This window comes from Manis javanica, chromosome 6 (assembly GCF_040802235.1).
Source record: "Manis javanica isolate MJ-LG chromosome 6, MJ_LKY, whole genome shotgun sequence".
Classification (NCBI taxonomy): domain Eukaryota; kingdom Metazoa; phylum Chordata; class Mammalia; order Pholidota; family Manidae; genus Manis; species Manis javanica.
The window spans coordinates 92,623,657-92,646,685 of NC_133161.1; the positions used below are offsets into that span (position 1 = coordinate 92,623,657).

At 40.1% G+C, this 23,029-nt stretch overlaps 1 protein-coding gene across 2 annotated transcripts in view; it reads right to left on the reverse strand.

Moving 5' to 3' along the window:
* The window catches only part of AMPH (amphiphysin), a 223,190-nt gene that overhangs the window by 53,369 nt on the left and 146,792 nt on the right, over positions 1 to 23,029 (reverse strand). For both annotated transcript variants that reach the window (XM_037010906.2, XM_037010905.2), the window contains exons 5-11: positions 21,396 to 21,491; positions 15,707 to 15,814; positions 14,145 to 14,230; positions 5,845 to 5,920; positions 5,065 to 5,147; positions 2,657 to 2,795; positions 1,396 to 1,524 (exon numbers count right to left, since the gene is read on the reverse strand). In XM_037010906.2, the coding sequence (XP_036866801.1) occupies positions 1,396 to 1,524; positions 2,657 to 2,795; positions 5,065 to 5,147; positions 5,845 to 5,920; positions 14,145 to 14,230; positions 15,707 to 15,814; positions 21,396 to 21,491 (717 nt within the window). The remainder of the gene's footprint in view (positions 1 to 1,395; positions 1,525 to 2,656; positions 2,796 to 5,064; positions 5,148 to 5,844; positions 5,921 to 14,144; positions 14,231 to 15,706; positions 15,815 to 21,395; positions 21,492 to 23,029) is intronic.

Consider the following 23,029-nt stretch of genomic DNA (forward strand, 5'->3'; position numbering starts at 1 on the left):
AATTAAAAATGCTCAAGTTCGGTGCCAAGGCAACCGTGGATGCTGGGTAAGAGCCTTTGGTTCCAAGACAGCTCTCCCTGGTGGCACTTGTGTACCCACAGACATAATTTGTCCCTGCACCGATAAACATGCAACTCCCATCCTCAAGGAGCTGCTACATCACATTTCAAGGCCTAGTAAGCTCACCAAATTCAGCACCTCCTACCAACAGCAAAAGAAGGAAAATAATAGCTAAAAGCATTGTACCTGCTGATAAATGCCCTCCAAAAGGATGAAAGATTATCATTTGCCACTGAATTGCTTCTGAGTTTTTAATTTCTGAGCTCCCTGCTATTAGTACATCATTTCCGTTATTATCAACAGGATGTGACTGTAATGGGCACAGTGCACACAGCGTTGTTATTGATGTATTCAGTAATGACAGTGCTGAGTTCACACATCTTGTAAAATATAAACATTATTTCTGAACTCTTGGAGGACATGATATTGGCATGACTTCTCTGGGGACTTTCACTCTTACAATGAAGAGATGGTTTTGAGCATTAGGAGCAGCTCTGCAAGTCATTCTCCAGGCAGTGGGACAACCAGGTTGCTTGCAGGGACAGGCCTGCAGTTCACCAAGGGCAGCAGTAGGTGGAGCACATGCACCCAGGTGCCTTCAAAAGCAGGATAAACACTGGTGTTTCCTTTTGCCAAATCGTGTAAATGGATACATTTACTCCACTGAAGGTCAAGAGACTTAAAAATATTCACCTCTATTCATCTCATTTTCCTATTCTCTACCAGGAATCAATATGAAAGGAATAACAGAAGGTGAAAACATGAATTAATATACATTAATTCATTAGAGTGCTGGTGAAGTAACATAAATATTGGAAGCAACTTGCGGCCATAATCAGGGGTTGGTATGTCCACCTGAAAGAATACTCTGGTTAAACTTTTCTTTTTTGAAAGGACAATATTATGACATCAAAAAAATGCCCGAAGACTAAGTAGAAAAGTCAGGAATATGTAACAAAACAATCTGAATTTTGTGGTGCAAAATAAATGTACACCTAGAAAAAAAAGGCCAAGAGAAAATAAACCAAAGTGCACCAGCAGCTCAGGACAAGTGGTACAATGTAAGTGATGATTAAAATTCTTCATTTTACACTCTTGAGTTTTTCCCCAAATTTCTTCAATAAATATATACTAACTTATTAAAATTGAGTATTTTCAAGTACCATATGACCCTCAAATGAGGATGCTTTAGACATACCAAGTAACTGAAGCAAACCTGCATGAGAACTGAAATTTCGTGGCTGACGCAGACATCACCACTTTCTTCAGAGCTGTCCTCCGAGGGTCCATCCACCTTAGTATTTTGCGCACATCAGCTCAATGCCAGATACTCACCTGGGAAGGTGTTGTCACATTGATTTCAGGAACAAAGTTGTCCTCAAAGAAACTGATGATGTTCTCTTGCTGCAGCTCCTTTGTCGGGGTGACTTTAGGCAGAGGAGGAAGAGGAGGCCCTTTCCTTGTCTGTGAAATGTCAAACACAAACAAACTAGTTAATTCACAAAGATGACAGGCAAGACATGTAGAAATGCCACACGAACAAAGCAGGGGCACAGACTGATCACTGCCTGAAATTTGGATGTGCAGACAGAAATGGGTCTAGGTGATTCAGTGAAGGATGCTGTCTACCTCAGTGGCCCTCTGAGCAGTGCCAAGCAAAGGAAGCAAAGGCCCAAAGAGAAAGACTTGGCTATGAGATTCCATCTAGCTCAACAAGAGTGCTACACAGGCTTGCCGGGCCGCGCACCTGTGGCTCTAATGTTGAACTAAGGCAATGCCCTCTCTGAAGGAAACTGAAAGTGATTGCTCTCTTCAGCAATAAATTAGAATTTTAAAACTAAAATCAAGCAAGCTTTTTGCTGGACTCAGTGAGAACACCTATAGGCAGGATGCATTTCACTTTCCACTCCAGTGTTTTGAAAGTAAGAACTCCAAAGACCTGTCTACTGCATATGTCTTTCTAGGACTTCCCTTAGTTTTGACTGTACCCATGAAAATTTGAGCTGAACTGGAGACTCCAAGTTTCCCAACAGGAATTTCATTTTTGCACAAAGTAGGGAAGAGAAGGGCAGCAGGTTTTCTCTGTATTTCCTCCTGCCAGCCCTTACTGTTTCTTTCAGTCATTTGTTGCCCTCATTTGTGTTGAGAGTCTGTTCATGTGCAATATACTGTGGACAATACCACTGTGGGCAATGGCATATAAACACAATGCTTTTCCTGGCTGTCCTTGCCCTGAGGGTCACCTACAGTGCCAAGGACAGAAGTTCCACAGAGAAGACAGGCGTAAGTGGGGCTGGAAGGGAAGATTCTGGGAGCAGATATGGCAGAAGAGGACAGCGTGCGAGCCTGAGGAAGCTGCAGTGGTGGAAGCAAGTCCCAACACACTCAAAGGTTGGGTGTGTGAGGAAACATGAAAGTCCAAGTAAGAGAAATAAGTGGGGGGCTCCTTAGTGACACCCACAACGTCTAAGGCCTCACATCTTAAAGTTTCTCCAGCTGGAAACTTCTTACTGCCCCAGCACCACAGATGACCCTAGATGGGGTCGTCGCACCATTAGTCCCTTCACTTCCCCCAAGGTATTTGATGTCATCCTACCTGTGAGGGTGACCTGGGCCTGGCCGGTGCAGGAGATGCAGGTGCCAGCGTGTGGTTGGGACTAGCTGTGGGGCTGGGCAGTGGAGAAGGCTCCTCTGGTGGTGACGGCGTCTTTGCGATGCGGAGAGGGCCAGAGTCACTAGACAACACACAAGAGTAAGCAAGGGCCTTCCAGGCACAGTACTTGAGAGGTCCTCCAGCCCAGGAGAGCCTGAGGCTTACTAGGTAGCGTGCTATCTATGCCCCCTTCCAGGTGAACTCTGCTTATTAGTAACAGTTATGGCGATAATTGGTGCCATATATTGCCCACTGTGGGCCAGACCCTATTCATGTATTATCTCTTATCGCCATGATATCCATGCATTACTGTTACCACTTGACAGGTAAGTACAGAAAGGTTAAAATCTCTGAAGTCACTCAGCAATTTAATGGATCTGAATTCAGGTCTTAATAATACAAATCCCTGTTCTCTCCACTGTGCCAAAGAGGATCTGTAAGAATCTTCCAAACATAAGCTGAATTGACTTAACTGATTTCACTTTTGAATGCAAGAGAATCCTGCAGCATCATAATCTACAGAAAAATCAACTCTGAAAATTATAACTGTTAGGCTAAAAGGCATCCTTAAGAGAGTGTTAGGATTTTGTACGAGTGCTTTCTGATAACATTTGAAAGTCAATTCATTAACTGTTTTTCTTTCTACACCTTCTAGAACAAGGACTCAATGCAGACACATTGAAATATGCAAACAAATAGGGTGACAGACACTAGTCACTGATCTACTTGGAGCCTTGCCCTGGTCCGGGCACAAGTTCACAGAGGCTTGGGAACTGCTCAGATGCAAAGACTAGGAGAACACGGGCCACACTGTAATCTCTAAGAATCTCTAAAGTCTACAAATTGAGGGAACAGGGTATGTATCCCAAAATAATTAGCATATACAGCACAGCATGGCTCAAGAGACTGTGGGATTGGTCCTGGAAAGAACAGGATACCTGGTGTGTCTGGGCTGGGCACCAGCAATTACGGCCTCTGAGGAGCACAGACCCAGGCTATGCTTAACAAGAGACCCCACTGAGTGCACCACCCCTCGTTCTGCAGAGCAACGCTGGAACAAATGAAAGCCACATCATTTCTTAAGTGGTTCTGAACCCCCTTTCTCTTCATTCGATCTGACTCAGCAACATTGAAATTTTCAGATGCATTTGCTCCTTCGATAAGGGAGAAAAACTTCGTTTTTTTCATGTATTTCATTTCTAAAACACCCAAACATTACAATGTTTATTTTTCTTTCTCTATAGTGAAATGACCTTATTGAAAACAGTGACTCTCCACCTTTCATATATTCTTTTAGGCAATGTTCTGTCCCCAAGAAAGATAACACGTACTTACTGCTCACACACTGAGCAGCCTTGGAAAGACCGCAGTATAGCTAATGCAAAGAGCATCGAATAAGAAAATCAGCAATCTCCAGAGAGATCCAAACACTAACATATGGTCATGGTGGTGTCTGCATAGAAGTGGGTATGTTTTTATAATACATGTGTATGAGCATATACATTGACTGATATTAAAATCACAAATACAGAATTACAGGCCTACATGTTACCTTAGAAGCCATTTAGTTCAACAACATCTATTTTTTGTCTATTAACTAAAAAAAAATGAGTCCTAAACCAGAGAGGTTATTGGACTTACTCAAGGAATGCAGAACACATTAATAGAGAGTCATGAACCCGAAAGTTGAGTCCTCTAACTTCCAGCCCTAGGCATTCCTTGAGGATGTAATGCTGGAGAATGATGGAATAAAGGGATTCCAAAATCATGGAAATTGGTATGAAGCCAAATCCTGGCAAGGCAGACAATTTACCTATGGATCGCTCACTGTGGTATATCTGACTGGCATACTCAGCTTAACAATGAGCAATAAAGCCAAGAATAGTGCAGGGTTTTTGAGGTCAAGTTAGAGGTAAGGTGATGGGATGTCTCACCTACTTCCTCCTTCCTTTCCCAAAATGGATTCATCACAGATGCCAGCACCAACATTAAACATGAGGACTACATGTCTGAGTTTGAGGAACTCTTTTCTTCTCCAAAGAAAGTAACAAATGCACAACTAGAAATTCTCTGTTAAAACTTCACACTGCCACTGTGAGGTCCCATGGAAAGCAGAGAGCGGCAGCCAATTCTATTGTATCAGTAATAAAAGCCCATGCTGGGTGAATCTGAAGGCTGCAGGTGAATGTAAAAGCACAGAACTAAGGCTGGTGTCAGCCTTCACAGGGAAAAGCAACTAGGCACTAGATTTTTACAAAACGAGTAAACTAGTACAGGCTGGTACAGACTGAAGAAATCAAGAAACATCACATAAAGGTGGACGTGAACTGGGCTCTGATGATGTGGCCTACCTGGGAGCTCCTTGAATGGTGAAGGCCTTGTCGGCGTGCTCGTCTCCCAGCTTCGTCATCACTTCATACAGTCTGTGGCAAAGCTAAAGGGACAGGGGCCGCTGGTCTATTAGCTGCAGGTCCTCCTGGGGCCAATCAGGCTGTTGCCCCAAGAAAGGAATGGTTTCTTGAAAAACTAAAAATCTTATGACAGTATGGATGGTCTCAGGATAATGCAAATCTGTATCTGGTCCAATTTAAAATTCATGTTGAAACAGGAAGGCCACAAACACAAGTAAACTAACAAAAGCACATCAAAATATATTTATTAATGAGTAGGGAGCTGAAAGCAAAAACTTATTGTTTACATCGACTCTATTAGAGAGAATGTCAAACAGCTATCATGCTGAACTCGGAAAATACCAGTTGAGTTATCTGAATATCTGAAGAACAATTTTTCTTCAGCCTTAAAGTATCCTTTGGAACTTCAACTTTAAAAAATGACTGGGAAAAAAAAAGATTGTGACAATGAGAAGAATTTCAGAAGAGAAATAAAAGCAGGCAGTAACTAATGTTCATTTTTGTATGAAAGCATTTTTGTAAACCCACAAATTTTTTTTAAGACATGGAGAACTATGTGGTCATTTCAAAAAACTAGCAATATTGCTGAGAGCAATAACACACTATGAAAAGGAACATGCAGGTGAGCAGATTTTTTGCATAACGCTCTGCCATTCCATTTGCTTTCAGAATCAGTGTTCATTTACTTTATCCTAAGTAAGAATAATCATCATCACTTACCACTGCAATCTCCTTATGAAACTTGGCCTCAAGGCTAGAGACATTTTTGAAAGTGTTGACATAAAATCCAACCCGTCTACCATGTGGAAATACAAAAACAAAAGAAGAGAGGGAGACATCTCAGTATAATTGTTCCTAATGGCGAAGAAATGCATTAAAAACAGGGTTTCCTTTATATAATTTTGAAAAGCATTGCATTAAATAAAAATATTAACCCAAAGAATGACGTGCCTTTCCTGATCTGTTAATAAACAAAAATAACATCATTTGGCATCGAACACATCCTCCCCTAAAATGTAGTTAATACCTTAAGAGAGTGGATCTCACACTTTCCTGTCATCAGAATCACCTGCAAGTTTGTTTCTGATTCAGTAGCTCTGAGGTGGGGGCAGAGAATTTGTATTTCTAACAAGTTCTAGGTGGCACTGATGATGCTGGTTCAGAGGGAACACTTTCGAAACCAAGGCCCTGAGAATTTGTTCATATTTTAGATGCGTATCATGTAAAGGATTTGAGACGGAGAAATTCATTTTTAATTTTTAGAACACATAAATGGTCTAGTTTTGGTATCATATATTTGGGCTCTAAAATATGTTTGACAGAGGGAAGTAAAAAACCTACCAATTTGTTGCAATCCTGCATGTTTTTATGGAGCACAGCATTTATTTGCAGCAATAGCTATTTGCAGCCCCTAGCCATGTTTGCATGGGGGAGAGGAGAGGACCTGAACTCTCTGTGAGGAGGCTAACTAAGGCAGCAGCTGGGAGGGAGGGAGAGACTGCAGTTACCCTGACAACACTGTGCAGAGGGACCTGACTCTTTGTATCATTTGCAGAGAAGTCACCCTGGGACACTTTGAATGACAACACAGGAGTCCTTCTCTAGGGCCCCGATCAACCAGACAGTAATTCCTCATCCCTTTCCTCATTCAATTACTCCACAAAGGGCCTATCCAACTGTGGGTGCATGTCTGGTGGGGGGCTAAGGTGGCTGCAGGAACTAACAACGATGTTAGAGGAACCCCTGAGCGGCTGACTCATGAACACATATGCTCGATTCATACTGGAGAGGAAAGGCAGCAGATCTCAAACAGCATGTGAATGTTAAAGTTACCACAAAAGGGCCTACACAATTAAATACCAAAAATTGAAGACATACGCACAGAAATAGTTGAAGGAACTGAGAGAGAGGGTAGTAATGGCCCTGAGCCAGCTCCAAACATTTGTTTGACAGGAGACAACAGGCTGCCCTGAAGAACAGGTCAGATTTGAGAGAAGGGGGTGTTCGGACCAGAGGGGGGGATGCAGTTGAATTTGGTGGGTATTATTTTACTTTCACTGATTTCACACTATGATGAACAAAACCCTACTGAAGAACTATGAAACCTTGCACACAGCTTTACTATTTCCTTAGGAAATGTTTCTTGAACGGAAATGCTGTGTGCAAGGTACAGATGATGGAAGATTTGATGTGTGAGGCCAAACTGTCCCCACACAGACAGGGCCTCTAAAGTCCCTCCACGTTGAATGTGACTTTATCTGAAACCTTTGTAAAATTTATTCAGCAAGAATTAGCTTGCATCTTGCTGACTTTTACATTTATATTCCTTTAATTACCGTTAACACTTTTTTGTTCATTTATTTTGGCCCATTTGTACTTCTTTTGTGAGTCACCTATTCATAGTTTTTGCCTATTTCTTAGTGCTTATATTTTTCTTATTTATTGGTAAAGGATTTTCTATTAAATGTGTTGAACTTGGAGACATTTAGGAGAAACAAGAAAGTATTCTTCTGTCTTTAAATTTTGTTTTCTCCTAGACAGCACATCTTAACTTGTCTCTTAATTATTATTTGAGAAATCAGTGGCACTGAAATAAATACCTTATTTAGAATGACTAAAACAAGTGTCTATAATTTTCTAATATTTTCATGGTTTCTTTTTATAATTTAGAAATTAAATCAACTACAATATACTTAATTTGGAAAAAAAGCATTCAACATTATTGATGCAACTGATCACGCAGTGATTTTCTCCAATTTATGAAATCAGAGACTCTTTCAAAGGAGTTGCTAGTTCACTATCACAGACAGGCCCAGCACCTGGTCAGAGCAGGCACGCCACGAGTGTCCCGTGAGTGAGTGAACGAATGACCGAACAAGCCAGTAAGTGAACAAATGTGGCAGTGGATCCACCGGAATGGCATATTCTGACTGTAACTTTGGATTGTGAAAAACTGGTGCCACCAGCAGTGAGATACACACCCACAGAGAGGACCAGGCTCTGAATACTGATATTATCTGCTTGGCAGGTTTCATTTCATAAGCTCCTCATAAACAAGGGACTCTGAGACATTACCATTTCCCTAAAGGACTTCTCCGAGGCACCTACAGGCCCCTTCTGGTTAGCTGTCAAGACCAACTTAATTTCTTTATTAAGATGTTTCTTTGTTCTTAGGAATAGTGAAAGGATTAACAACAGCTGAGCTATCACAGCCTGAGTTCGCAGGGAGGACATGCTCCCCTCTGCCTTGCCCTGAGGGAAATCTGCCTCCCTCGGTGGGGTCTCACTGCTCCCCCAGAGCCCCTGCAATGGAGAAGGCTTCCTCCGCCGCCCCTCAGTGAGGGGGTTGGGGAGGAAGAGCTTTCTTCTGGCACTCCTGTGACCGTCTGAGCTCATCTGCACCGGTCCTCTGAGCTCCAGGCCGCGCGCATTCAACCTCTTCACAGCCTGTCCGTCAACCTCCCAGCACCGCCCCCAGCACAGCCCCGTTCGTGGCCCACAATGGCGCACGCACATCTCGTGGCTTCCCTCGCTGTGCTTCCCCCAGTCCTCAAACACAGCAGATGGGGGCATCCTGAGGGCTGTCCAACCAAAGCACGGACTCCTAACGTGGTGACCTCCGTGCCCAGCACCTTTATTTATACATATTATGCAATGAATTACTACTGCATGTCGGGCATCTTGCCATCACTCACAACTGAAGTAAGAAGGTCAGTGGCCTACACGTGCGCCTGATTCCCCAGGCTGCTGGAGCCTTCCTTCCTTCTTTTCCATTCCCTGGCTGACTTGCTGATTCCTCAGAGAGCACAGCGGCTGTCCTTCCAGGCTACTGCCCCCCTCAGGTTCCCCATCTTGCATCATTAAGCAGGGGCCCTATGGTTTGCCTCTCAGCACTGTCTGGTGGCTCTGTCAACACCCCGTCCTTGTCCTTGTCCTCACACCCTACATGCCCCACGTCCTCAGTCCTAAATCACCCCACCTCTTCCACTCCCACTGTCATCTTCTCAAAATGGTGAAAGTTCCTGTTCAAGGCTTCCCTTGCCTTGTCATCCTGCTGTCACTATCCCTCATTCCTTCCACCACAGCAGAGACGCTCAGAACAGCAGATGACGTCTACAGCTGCTTCCTCGTCTCCCACGGACCCTCCAGGGCCAGGCACCCGCTCCTGACTCCACCACAGCAGGAACCTCTCGGACGCTCACGGAAGGCAGTGCCTCTGCGGGCCTCATCCACTCCATCTCTTGCGCATGACACCGCCAGCACGCTCTCTCTCACCTACACAATTCTCTCCATTCTTGGTGTTTTGAGAAACTGCTCTTCCAGGTCTCTCCCTACGTCTCTGATGATTTCTTCTCAGGCTCTTCTTCAGCAGAGCCCTTATATATCAGTGCTCTTAAAGGTTCTTTTTGCCCTCATCTTGCCACCTGATCTACCTCACCACCTACCTCACCCACCTTCAAGACACCAACTACTACCTCAAATCTCTTTTTGAGCTCCAGATTTAGTTAGATCAATGAACATATCCTTTTGGAGTTCCTAATCATTCCTCAAACTCAGCATATATAAATACAATGGAACTGAGTACTTCCATAAACCTTCCCTTTCTTCATGTACTATCCACCTCTCTGAGAGAAGCCTCCCCTAGCCACCCAGTCTACACTAGGTACTCATCTGCTGTCATGCTCCACTCCATTACCTTGTTTTATTTTCTGCATTGAACATATTGTCTGATATTTTACTCTTTATTTCTTTTCTTGGTAATTGCCTTTCCCTATCCTTCAGTGTAAGCTCCAAGAAAGTAAAAACCTTCAGTGCAGGATCTTTAGCACCTGAAAGAGTGCTTGGCCCACAGTAGGTGGTCAGTTGACATCTGCTAGGTGATAATGAGTGAATCTGACACCGCCTCTGTCCTGCTTTAACACCACCACCATCCTCCTCAACCCTGGCACTATGACCTCCAGCTACAATAAATGAATTAAAGTTTCATGAACTCACATATCTGTTTCAATCTCCATGCCTTTATGCCTTTATTCATATTTTTCCTCAGCCTAGAAAATCCTTTTCACTAAATGGTGACTTTACTCATTTTAAAAGAAACAGCTCAAGCATTCTCTTTGGAGCCCTTCCTTCTTTGTGATACCTCTCTCTCTCTCTCTTATGAATTGTAAGCTCCTTTAGAATGTACAAACACACCCTAATGTTTCCTCTTCTAAAATAGAACCTGCATCCCCCTCTAGGTAGTATTTTATTTCTTTTTTCCCTGATACATGCAAAATTTTTAAAGAGTTTGCTACATATGAGGATAATGGAGGAATAGATGAACAAAAAAGACACAAGACATAGCAAACACCAAACGGTAGATACACTGCCTACTTTATCAGTTATTATATAATGGCCTCAGCATGCCATTAAAAGATAGAGGCTGGCAGAATGGATAAAAGACACACACACAAATCCAACTGTGTATGTGCAAGAGACACTTTACAGGCACAAACAGGTTGAAAGAAAAAGAAATTCATTCATGCAAAGAGTAACCAAAAGAGAGCTGAGGTGGCTATAGTAATATCAGACAAAATAGACAAAATGTACTACTAGAGACAAAGGAGGACATTTTACAAAGATAAAATGGTCAATCCATCAAGAAGTTATGCTAATTATAACCATAAATACAGCTGATCTTTAATAATGCAGAGGTTAGGGCTGCCAAACCTCCATGGAATTGAAAAGCCAAGTATAACTTTTTACTCCCCAAATTTAATTTCTAATGCCTATTGTTGACCAGAAGCCTTACAGACAACATAAACAATCAATTAATACATATTTCATATGTTATATGTATTACATACTACAGTCTTGCAATAAAATAGCAAAAGGGGGGGAAATGTTTTTTCAAATTGTCACAAATCTCCAAGAATTTTTCCAGTATGTTTACCGAAAAAAATCCAAATATAAGTTAACCTGTGTAGTTCAAACCTGTGTCATTCAAGGGTCAATGGTACATTTAACAACAATGCTCCAAGACACATAAAACAAAAGCTGACAGAATTGAAGAGATGTGAACAATTCACCAGTAGTAACTGGAAATTTCAGTGTCTCATTTTCAATAATGAAAAGAACAACTAGGCAGAAAGTTGATAAAGAAACAGAAGACTTGAACAATACTACAGACCAATTGCACATAACAGACATATACAGAATATTCCACCCAACATTTTGAATGGCTATGAATAGTTCAATATAGGATTTCAGCCATTAATGAGTCAAGAAATGCTTATTACAATGTGTTCAGTATTATTCAGTTCACCACAAAAGGCAAAGAATATACCAGAGTACTACCAACCTCAATTTCAAGAGGGAGCAATAGGGCTTGAAGAAAACATGTGTATTTATGAAATAATTTTATGAAATAAACTCTATTTAGGGAAGTCTGCATACAATTTCATCTTAAATAAAAGAGAGGCACTAAATACAGACAGCAGGGTTTATAGGAAAAAACACTGAAATGTTTTAAGTGCCAGCTTGAAGATTTATAAACCTTATAAACTTCGGCAAAGTGTTTGACCAATATGATCCTTAGCTTCCTCATCTGTAAAATGGGGATATATATATATATATATATATATATATATATATATATATATATATGTAATTGTATATATGTAAAGTATGCAAAATGATGCTTGGCAAATAGAAAGTATTCAATAATCCCTCCCTCTCTTTCTCTTTCACACAAACACACACACAGTACACACAATTATTATGGTTGAACAATCTGGGCTTAGTCAAAGAACATACTATATATAAAGAAAGGCCTAATCTAAGTTTGAACAAAGGGTAGAATCTGATTGACATAAAAAGGACAAGAACCTTGAGTGCCGGTGTGAGAAGGTAGGCTGGGTTAAGAAGCACTGAAGCATCTATACTGTATATGACCAGAGAAGGGAAAGGTTTCTCTGCAAAAGTTGTCCCTCAAATATTCCCATTGTGGTTAAGTCCTCACAAAGTCTCATATTACAAGACACTGTGACAATTACTTTATTTTGAACAGCCAAATACTATCTGGCAAAGGCCTAGTTTTAGATGCTTACAGAGAGAGCTAAAACAGAAATTTTGTTACATTCCCAGTACACATTAGGGCAAATAATAACTGTCTTTGGCAATTTTGGCAATTTTCCCGGGAGTCTTATCTCATACTTGGAAGTGTTGAGCATTGTGGTACCCAAGCATTTCTAAAGATATATCTAAAAAAGCAATGGAGTAGGTATATTTGAGATCACAAAAATTCCTTTATAGGAAAAAATGAGAAGAATAGTTGTCTTAATTGTATACAGATGGCAACTTGTGTTTGGAATGGAATATCCATTAAGGTGATAAGTTCCAGAGAATTACCAGCTGACTTGATGAGTGTCTTTAATGAGGACAAAGCCATGGATGCCAAAGATGTATATAAAGATCGTGAATACACGTATTTCTTGAAATTTGAGAGTGTAAAAAACATTTAAAAAACACATAATTTTTATCATTTGTGATTTTAAATAGGCATGAATAACTAAATTAAAATTATAAATATTCATCTCATCTAATCCCTAAAACAATTTTATATATTCAACTGTCCAAGACCCTCATTGAGGGAGAAGAGAGGTCTTCTTTGGGCACATTCAGCAAATTACCAAGCAGTCCACAGATTGTCAAGGTGGAGCTTCCCAATGAAGAGGTGCACAGGATCAAGTTGAAGACAGAACAGTGAGGCCAAGACTGCATCATAATCCACAAGAGGATGTTGAGGGTTGGGATGGTGGCAGTGAGGATGGGGAGGGACAGACCAGTCTGGAGGACCACACAGAAGAGGGACGAATAGTTTCCTTTGATGGTCCCTTGGGTGCCCATAGTCTATGACTCCACAGCTTTGGGGCTAGGATCCCAAGAATACTTTATTGTGTTTAAAAAGTAGCAAAAAGAGAAAAGATGTTGAAAGAATGAATGAATTCAGGTGAGCAATGAGTTAATTTCACACATGTTAAACTTTGGGTTATGGGTGGACAATGTAGCAGACATGTCCTATGGCTTAGTTTTATAATAAACTAGCCAAAATTTGCTCTAGATATTTCAGTAGTTCAAAAGTAAACACTAAGTGCCAACTATTGTCAAAGTTGAGAGCCCTAGAGACGAACACAGACATGGACAAACTCCAGTCTAGATGCTCAAAATGCTTATAATTTTAGAGGATAAGTACAAGCTCTAGAATTTCTATATAGGAGTGCTCTAGGGAGCAACAATATCATTCCAAGTTTGGTTAGAGAATCTCACTTAAAGCAGTGTTATATGGCAACCAAAATTCTGTTTATTTGGCATGAAAGCAGGGGGATGCTGATGGAAATTGAGAGATACAAGGCTCCACTTCATCCAACAATTTCTGGTTCTACTATAGAGCAGGAAAAATAAGACAAATGATGGAAAAAGCACTTAATGCCATGAGAAATGCAGAGTAACTATAAATAAGAATATTTAGTACTTAAAATAGGAGTGAAATTTAGGTTAAAAGGTAAGAGTTGAAAGTAGAGGCTTGGCATCAAAGCCAGAAGACTGGATGAACTCTTAGAATAAAAGAAGTGCTGCCAAGAGCTAAAAGGGTAGCTTTGTAAACTCCCAAAGTTAAAGGCCGTTCTCATAATGCCTCCAGTTGAGCTTTGGGATTCCACTTGAGAAATCTGTCATGGTGCAAAACTGTGCTATCAGTATGGTAGCTGCTGGCCACCTGGGGTTATTTAAATTTAAACAAATCAAAACAAAATGCATTTAATCTAAAACTCACTTCCTCAGTCATACTAGCCATATTCCAAGCACTCCACAACCAGCCACATGTGGCTAATATTTGAAAGCACATATTTGAAAGCACAGATAAAGGACACATCTGTTGGCTAGTGCTGATGCATCACAGGCAACAAAGACAAGATAAGGGATATTCACCATTGTTGACCTTCTAAAAGTGACATGTACAACCCATACAGAAGCATCTTTACCTTGACCATAAAGATGGTAACTCTTCTTGTAAGTCAACATTAAACTCTTCAAATACTTTCTGTGCTTTCTGAAATTCTTCTTCTGCCTAGAAATGATATACAACACAGGTTTATGTTAAAAAAAATTACTGAAACACAAGCCTTTTCTATATACAACAACATTATTTAACATAAAATAGGAAGAGCTTTATGGCCTTCAGGAAACATTTCAAGGAGAGACATTTTTCTGGTTAAAATTCACATGATTTTTTTTCAATAAAAGTGAAATATTTAGTCTTACTAAGACAAGAAAACTGAATTGATTATAATGGTTATGCCTGTAGTCTCTGGCAGATTCATTCATTCTACAAAAATGTGTTAACTGTCTGTCACATACCCTGCTCTGCTCTGGATACTGGACATGATGCTTCCTAAATGAATTCCCAGTCTAGAGGAAAATCTAAATAATTACAAGATAAGGTTTACAATCTGTTCTGAAGCATGCTGCTAGGGAAGATGGTACAGAGAACAGTGAAAGTTCCAGAGGGAGTGATTTTTAACTAATCTCAAAGAATCAGCAAATGTTTGCTAAAGAAGTGGGTGGAGAAGGGACAGCAGTACATAAAGGTGGAGTCCCTTGGGTTAGAATTCTAGCTTACCTCCTGTGTAAACTTGCTGGACTGTTTTACTTCCTTCTCCTCAGCTACCTCATCTGTAAAAACACCTATTTCACAGGTGCTATATTAGGGAATCCTGATATAGATACAGTGTCGAATGTGATGCCTGGCAGTTCTGGAGTCTTGCATGAAGGGCAGTTGTTAACGGAGATGCTCAGGAACCAATGTGCAGGTCATGAAGGCTCTAGCTTAGGATGTGTGCATGGAAGGGGATGTGGGGAAGAAGTCTTGAAAGTTGATTAGGATAGATAGGTGAGTCATAACCAAGTTGTGAAGGTCTCATATGCTATGCTAAAAAATTTAGGATTTCTTTTCTAAGGCAATGGGAGCCATTAAAAGGCTTAAGCATGTATCTAGATATACGATATAGAACCACCATTCACACAGCTGTGTGTAGGCAGATCCGAGAAGGCAAGATCAGGTGTTAGTTAGTTAGTGAGTGAGTGACATGCATGGTAAAGCTACTGAAATGGGCTTTCTAAGAGACAATGAGTATTATACAAACCTAGCACATGTCTCTACTTTCAGACAACCATAAATTATGTCTGAGAATTTCAAACTTGATTTCCTATCTGAACCTGCATTTTAGCTCCAAATAAGCACTACAACCTCATAAAGAAGTATAGTAACACTTATTACTTTCACTGATCCTGCAGTATTGTTGGGGTACAAAGTTTATTCTGATCAAAATGTATGAATCAGTGTCAGGAATACAAATTCTACAATAACATGAAAACCCTTACTTTTAATTAAAAATTAGGGAAAGCAGCCCACAAGTATCATGTTTCCTTTAATACTTAGTTTTTAAAAGCACTATTTAGGAAATATTTAGTTTTAAAAAGCAAAGTTGCTATAAATCATGAAATATAGAGAGTGGTGTCAACAGTCAGTGGGATCAATCCCTACCTTAGAGATCCGACTTTCATCCTTCCTTTTGGAGCTCTGCAAAGCCTCCAGATGGTGGCGAGCACTGTCATAGTCCACCAGCTTCCTGCTGCGCTTCGCAATGCGATTCTGCCAACAGGGAAAAACATGCACTGAGAAAGAGACACGGTCATACATTCTCTCTTTTTGACTGCTGAAATGCTTTCCTCGTTCAGAGCAGTTGAGGATCGTGACTGGATCTTCAGAGCAACGTGGACTGGAATTTCAGTAGATAAATGATCCCTGGAAATCAGACAGGAGTTTTAAGATAACTATGACTAAAATGTTGGAAAAGGTAGACAACAGACATAAAAGATGGGGAATTTCAGCAGAGACATGGAAGCTTTCATAGTCAAATAGAAACCAAATGGAAATGCTAGAAATTTTAAAAAGTGATAGGAAAAATGTCTTTGATGTGCCAATAATTAAACTTAAAACAGCTGAGGAAAGAAACAGTGTACTTGGAAACAGAGCAAGAGTAATTATTGCCATTAAAACACAGAGAAATAAGAATTGAAAAAAATAACAAAATCAAGCATACAAGACCTATAATACAGTATCAGATGATCTAACATAGAGTATCTGGAGTCTCAAAAAGAAATGAGAGGGAGGGGAGTGGGAAGAAATATTTGAAGAGACAACAGCTGGGAATTGTATGAAATAATGAAGACATCAAGTACAGAACCAAGAAACTCATATAATGCCAAGAAGGATAAACAGCAAACAATACACGTCTGAAGACATCATAGCCAAACTGCTTAAATTCAAGAATAAAGAAAAACATAACGAACAAAGGTAAGAATTATGGAAGACTAATGTTCAGAAACCCTGCAGGCCACCATATAGTGGTGTGACGTCTCTAAAGTACTGAAAAATAAAAATAAATCTGCCAATTCAGAATTCTATTCCCAGTGAAAATAATCTTCCAAAAGTGAAGGAGAATAAAATGTTTTTTGGACAAAGTAAATAGAATTCACTGCCAATATAAGAATGTTAATACTAAGTAGAGCTATACAAAGAATGAGTACGAATCAAGGTTAATATACATGATTTTGTTTTCTCACTTTTAATCGCATTGAAAAGACAATTGATAATCTACAGCAAAGAACAGAAACAATATACTGTGGAGTTTATAACATACAGAAAAATGTATGACAATAACAGCACAAAGGAAGAGAGGGAAGAACTAGAAGAATATTGTAAAATTCTTAGACTGTTTATAAAGTGCTATAATAGTATTTGAAGTTAGACTTAATTAAGGATACATCATAAATTGTAGGGCAACCACTAAATATTTAAGTTTTAAAAAAAGAGGTGTAACTAATAAGCAAATAGTGTCAGATTGATTCCTGAGCCCCAGACTAAGACATACTGATTTAATGAATCTGAGGTAAGGCCCAGGCATCTGTCCTTCTTTAAAAGATCCTTAGTTGCTGCTACACTCAGCCAGTCTGATTAGAGAACTAAGGCAGGAGGAGAGCTGTAAGGAAACTTTAAATTTGATACAATAAGAAAAATAAATAAATAAATGTTTTTGGCTTACAAACCATAGTCAAATTCCTGGGATCTTCACAGTGACCTATGGTATGTGTGGTGGAGGGATTATTCCCATTTTACTTGGAGGGGATTTCCAGTTGTATGGGATTATCCTCTCATTTGTCCAGAATTACTCAGAAAGTCTGTGGCAAAGATGAATTAGACATCAGCCCCCCAACCAATGCCAGGTGTGGGATGAGGCGCACACTGAGAGAAGGCCCTCCCTCTCAGAGTCCTGGAAGTGTGGGGTCAGCAGCTGGGAGCAGGGGCCTCCTATATTGTGACCCCACTGCCCTCACCTCACCAGCCCCATTCTGCCCCAGCCATGCTCCTGACTCTTGGTTAGTACCCCCCCTACAGCTCCTGTGTTTCTCTGACAGATGCTGCCACTCAGCTACCATCTGTCACCCCAGCCTATTCCTTTATACCCCCTTCAGGACTGATGAGAGGTGGGCTGGGAAGCTATTGTCATTTAGCTGCCTCCAGTATCTTTCACTTCCCACTCTGCACCCACCAATTCCCACTGGTGTTAGTAGTGGGAAGTATGGCTGACACACCACATTCGCTTAACGATCTGTGATGAATGAGCCTGGGCAGAGTGACGCCCTTCAGTGACCTATGGTGGACACAGTAGGCTTCTGAGGTGACAAAGCTCATTATTTTTAGCAAACATCTGTTGCCTTCAAAGGAACAGTGTCCCTTGAAGCAGTCACTGGCCTTGGGTAACAATATGCAAACTCATAAAGCTCAGCACTGGGGACCTGAGGGATGAGGGTGCAGGGCTGGGGCACTCTCCTTTGGTATCTTCCAAGAAGCAGATCCTGGTTCTTTGGAGATGAATTTGATTTTTAAAACAGCTAAAATTCAGTTATTCCTAAGACTGGGAATAAGGTGGAAGAGTGCACTCAGGCATCCTATTTTTTGTTCAAAAACAAGAAGTGAAGTAATGTGATCCATTTTCTTGTGTAACTGACAAGTCAGTTACAGAGTCGAGCTTACCATGGTAGAATGACTATTCTGAAGGCCATCACTCATTTTGATGCACATATTTTTGTGTTGGAAAAACAAATCAATGTTGTTTCTTTACCTATCTGATATTTGGGAAACTGGAAAAAAGAACCAAATCTCCTAAGTAAGGGTAGAGTTAATAATACTTCAGCTTTTATATAGAAAATGATACAATTCTTATTTAACCATCCAATAGTAAATTTAAATGTACTCATTCAACACTAAATAGCTTAAATTGTTTAATTAATATTTCTTCAAATTTCCACTGTGCACTGACCTTATACAGTAAAGAAAATATTTTACTGTACCTTTTAAATTTCAATAATAACCAAATTTCATTTGGCACACTGCTGTAAATATATGCTTAGTTGCTCACGCATAGCTGCCAAGATAGAATGTAAACTACATTTTACAATAACTGCTCACAGCTGTAAGCCTCCCTGGGTTGGTAACAAGCTGGCTCTTATTATAGCACTGATTGTAGATTCAGTGTTGCATACTAAGTACTATAACACTGGGTGCCTTGCCAACCACAGTGAGAAAAGTCAAACATCACCCCCTTGTGATTAGTACTTCGTAGCTCTTGCTGATGGCTACAGTGGATATTTGGAAATTTGCCTGAGGTTTTAACTACACATGTCCTATTGGGTTTAATGGGAGTTCAAAAAAGTCAACTGTGTTCCATGCTTTGAAAATTCTCCACTCAGTATTTTAATCACAATCCTCCTTTCCATCAATAACCTGTTACATAAACACTCAGCACCAACTTTATGAAGTGCTGAAATCTCTATCCACGTCTAACTTCCATTTACTGAGTAAAGGCACACACAGTAACTAAAGTGCATTTGCACAAGTCTTTCAAATGCTACAAACAGCTCTCCCACCTGCTCTTCAATTCCCGAGAGTTTCCTTTCCATGTTAAACACTGCTATTTCCTCAGCTGTTCATTGTATAAAGCAGCTTCATAATCCTCTATCTTGGCTGAAACCCTGTGTGTATGCTATGGTATTCTAAACACAATGTCAGAGAAAGAGAGAGAACGAGCTTGTTTCAGCCTCTGTCCATGAAGCAGGTAAAACCATGACATATATTTCACCTTCAGGACATCCAGGAAGACGATACTATTTCCAAATCCTAGTGTAAAGATGTTTTCGTAAATGAAAGATAGTCTTTGTGCATGACCTCAACCATGGACCCCAAGAAAAGGGCCTGCTGAAGCAAAAGTTCTCCTGAGTTCCTCATCTTTCTGACATGGAAAAAATGCAAAGACTAGCCCGTATAATCCATGTGATCTTATTTTAATCTCTCTCTGTTTTCATGTAGGTACTTCTGTGTGTATTTGTCTTTTAATGACATATACAAAATAGACTATATATATATAAAGTATGCAAATATACTCCCAGAGAGTGTACGGCCAACTTCCAAATAACTGTCGCTGGGCAGGACCACAACAACTAAGATCCTCCATATTTTTTTTGAGGATACTAAGATTTTGTTCCTGAAACTCAGTAACTTTTCAACTGTGTTCCCCTGTCAATCACAGCCTTATTTCCTTAGCTAAGTCATACTATGAATATATGTCACATGAACAAGTCAGAAAAATGGCAGACTGCCTTGAAATGTTCAAGTACAAGGACAAAGTGTTTCCCTTATCCTCTTCTGATTATTGGGGATTGAGTTTTATAGATATTAAACTACCACCCCATAAACAATTTTCTGAAGTGTGATAGAGATTCTCAGACTGCTCCACAAATGCTACCACTTCAAAGACAAAAATCTGAAGTTCTATCAAATAATCTGGGGATATCCCAAAACACATTCCCTATAGGCTAGTGCATGAGATTGGAGAATTAAAAAAAAACTGTTTTTACTTTAATTTTTTATTTTCTCAGAAAGTTTTAAAAATTGGCATATATTTTAATTAGGATACAGTAATGCAATGGATAAATAAAGTGCTCTCCCACCTATTACGATACCATCACTGAGAATTCATCATTTAGACTTTTTCTCTGTGACTCTTTGCAAATAAGGCTAATGTAGCTAGTCTGGTTCCCTTAGGTTCTTGTCTGGTGCCCTGGGTGCCCCAAAGCACACTTGGGGACTTTGCTGGCCAACTGGTGTTAGGTATTTCATGTGGGACCAAGGAAGCTGACATTATTGATATGGGTGCTGTTTTGGCCAAGAAGCTTCCCTATGCTTTATGGCCAAGGCCATTGAACATTACTGCAGATGGTTTCCCAGTCTATGGCAGTGGCTATGAAGACCAGGTCAAAGTGGACCTGCACATCACAAGTTACCTAATACAATAGTGCAGGTGCCTGTGGACACTGGTTCACGGCTTCCTCACCCTACAGGTAGAGTAGCACATTGCTGTCTTACCTGCCACTCCTCCTTGAGAAGGGAAACCGATTGCGCAGCAAATCTATGAGTCCTACCCTTTGCCATATGCAACCCTGATGGTTTAAAAACCAGCTTTCCCTCCAGAGTCAATTTCAAATCTAAGGGTTGACTATACTCTTCACTGGTGTATTTCCCTCTCAATGAATCCAAGTGTCAAACAGCACAGTGTTTTAGACATGGTATTTTTAGAACTAGATGCAAAGGTACTTGAAATGTTTACATCATAATACTTCAATTTGAACCTGAAAATTTCAAGGAGAGAAAAAAAATACGCAGGTGTGCTATGAACATATGAGAAATAAAGAGTAAACAAAGAAAGTTCACATCTTGCTCTCATGTTTACAATGAAGTTCCTCCTTTCCTTGTGACTTTTGTTTATTCTAGGGGAAATTCTTATCAAGTGCTATGCAGTAAAAAGGTTTGAATATAAAGAATACAGAAATTTTTTGGTATCTCTGATTTATAATTTTGTATCTAGAGTATTAGAAAGATTTCTTTGTAGAGAAATAAAAAGCTGAAGCAGTACATGAAAGGGGAAAATTCTGTAACTACCTTTATTTCATACTGACAGGAACAGGATAAAAATTCCATGCTTAAATAAATGAAAAGTTACCAACTGTCTTTGATATCAGCTTGAGGACTTTTAATTCCACTCATCTCTTGCCCCTGTTTCAATAAGTACATGGGATAATTCAATTCTTCCCTTTATAGACACAGAGTAAAATACCTTTATGTCCGGAAATTGGCCCAGATAGGTATCCAGTGTCAGCAAGGACCCATCAACTAGTTTTTGATGGAAGTCCTCCCAGAGCACATCACATTTCTGAAAGAAAGAGAAATAAAGACATAACTGCTGAATTAGTTTAATTGGCTACCTTTCACCAAACTTCTAAAAAAAAATCTAGAACTATAAAATGAGATAAGAAATACTTCCCCAGACAGTAGATGCTAGAAAGAATGTGGATTATTTAATGATACAATGAAATTTCAAGGCAATTTGGCTTCAAGTTCTAATTTACAATACAGGCTATGCAATATCCAATATAGTAACAATATACAATGTTGTTCTGATTTACAATGTAGATATTGATACAATACCTAAGAACTCAGCTCATTAAAAAACATATTTCTGCATCTGTATTAATGAAGAATGTAGAAGCTTCAGAATGTCCCTAGATCCCTATAGAAGGTCTTCAGAGCTAAGAGACTGCAGAATTCCACTGAGACAGCTTGCTTCAGAAGCAATACATGAAATTAGAAACCACTCCAGACAGAAACAAACAACAGCTATTGCTGAAGTCTCTACAGAGACAGCAGAAAATTTAGTCATATTGGGAAGGGCCATTTATGGAGTATCAACTATGGCAAACATATAATGAACATTGGGTATTATTATTATTATTACTTCTACTCTCACTGTATCAAGGCATTGGGTTAAATATTTTACCTGTGTATGTGTGCATGAGGTCATTTCATTCCCATGACAGCTTTATGCAGAAATTCTTATTGTTGACACAATAGAGGATACTGAAGTCCAGAGATGTTACATAAGTTGGCCACAGAATTGATAAAGGACAGACTCCATTTCAACAGGTCTGTATCCTTGAATTCAAAGTCCATGATCTGTCTATTCTGTGGGCTGCTTCACCAGAATGGGATTCATATCCTGGCTATGTGACTGTGAAAAACTGAACCTCCCTGAGTTTCAGTTTCCCCAGTAAAGTGAGTGGACAATGAAAAGTGCTTCTCAGAATCCCAGGAATATAGTAGGTACCTGAGATGATCATCTTCACATTTCTTCCATTACTACATTGGGGTCTCCTGACAGTCTGCTGCTTGGTCCTCAGCATCTACCCTTTCTTTCTTTTAAGTAATAGAACCTCCAGTTTTAGCCAGGCCCACGGCTGCCTAGTATCTAGATGGTGTATTCCCCCAGCCTACATTGCGCTAAGTGTAGCCATGAAACTCAGTGCCGGCCAATGGGATGTACTTTAAGAGTGTCTTAAAAAGAGGCTTATCTTCCATCTCCCTCCTTCTTACTGACTGCAATGCAGAAATGAGAGCAGATGGCCAGTGCTCAGAGAGTCACCTTGAACCCAGAGGAGGGAGCAAGGATGGCCGAGATGGGCCCCTCATGCTTGTGGGTCCGCCACACCACACCTGGGCTGCCCACCTCCAAAGTCCTTAATGGGAAAGACAGAAGTGTCTATCTTGTTGAAAATACTTCTAGGGGAGACTTATTTGCTTGTGTTTCTTTTTTACACTTCAAAAACCAATCCTACTTGTTACAGATTCCAATTCAAGGATTTTTTGCAAACAAAAAATTTAAATCCTCTGTATTTGAAAAGACTCATCATCTCC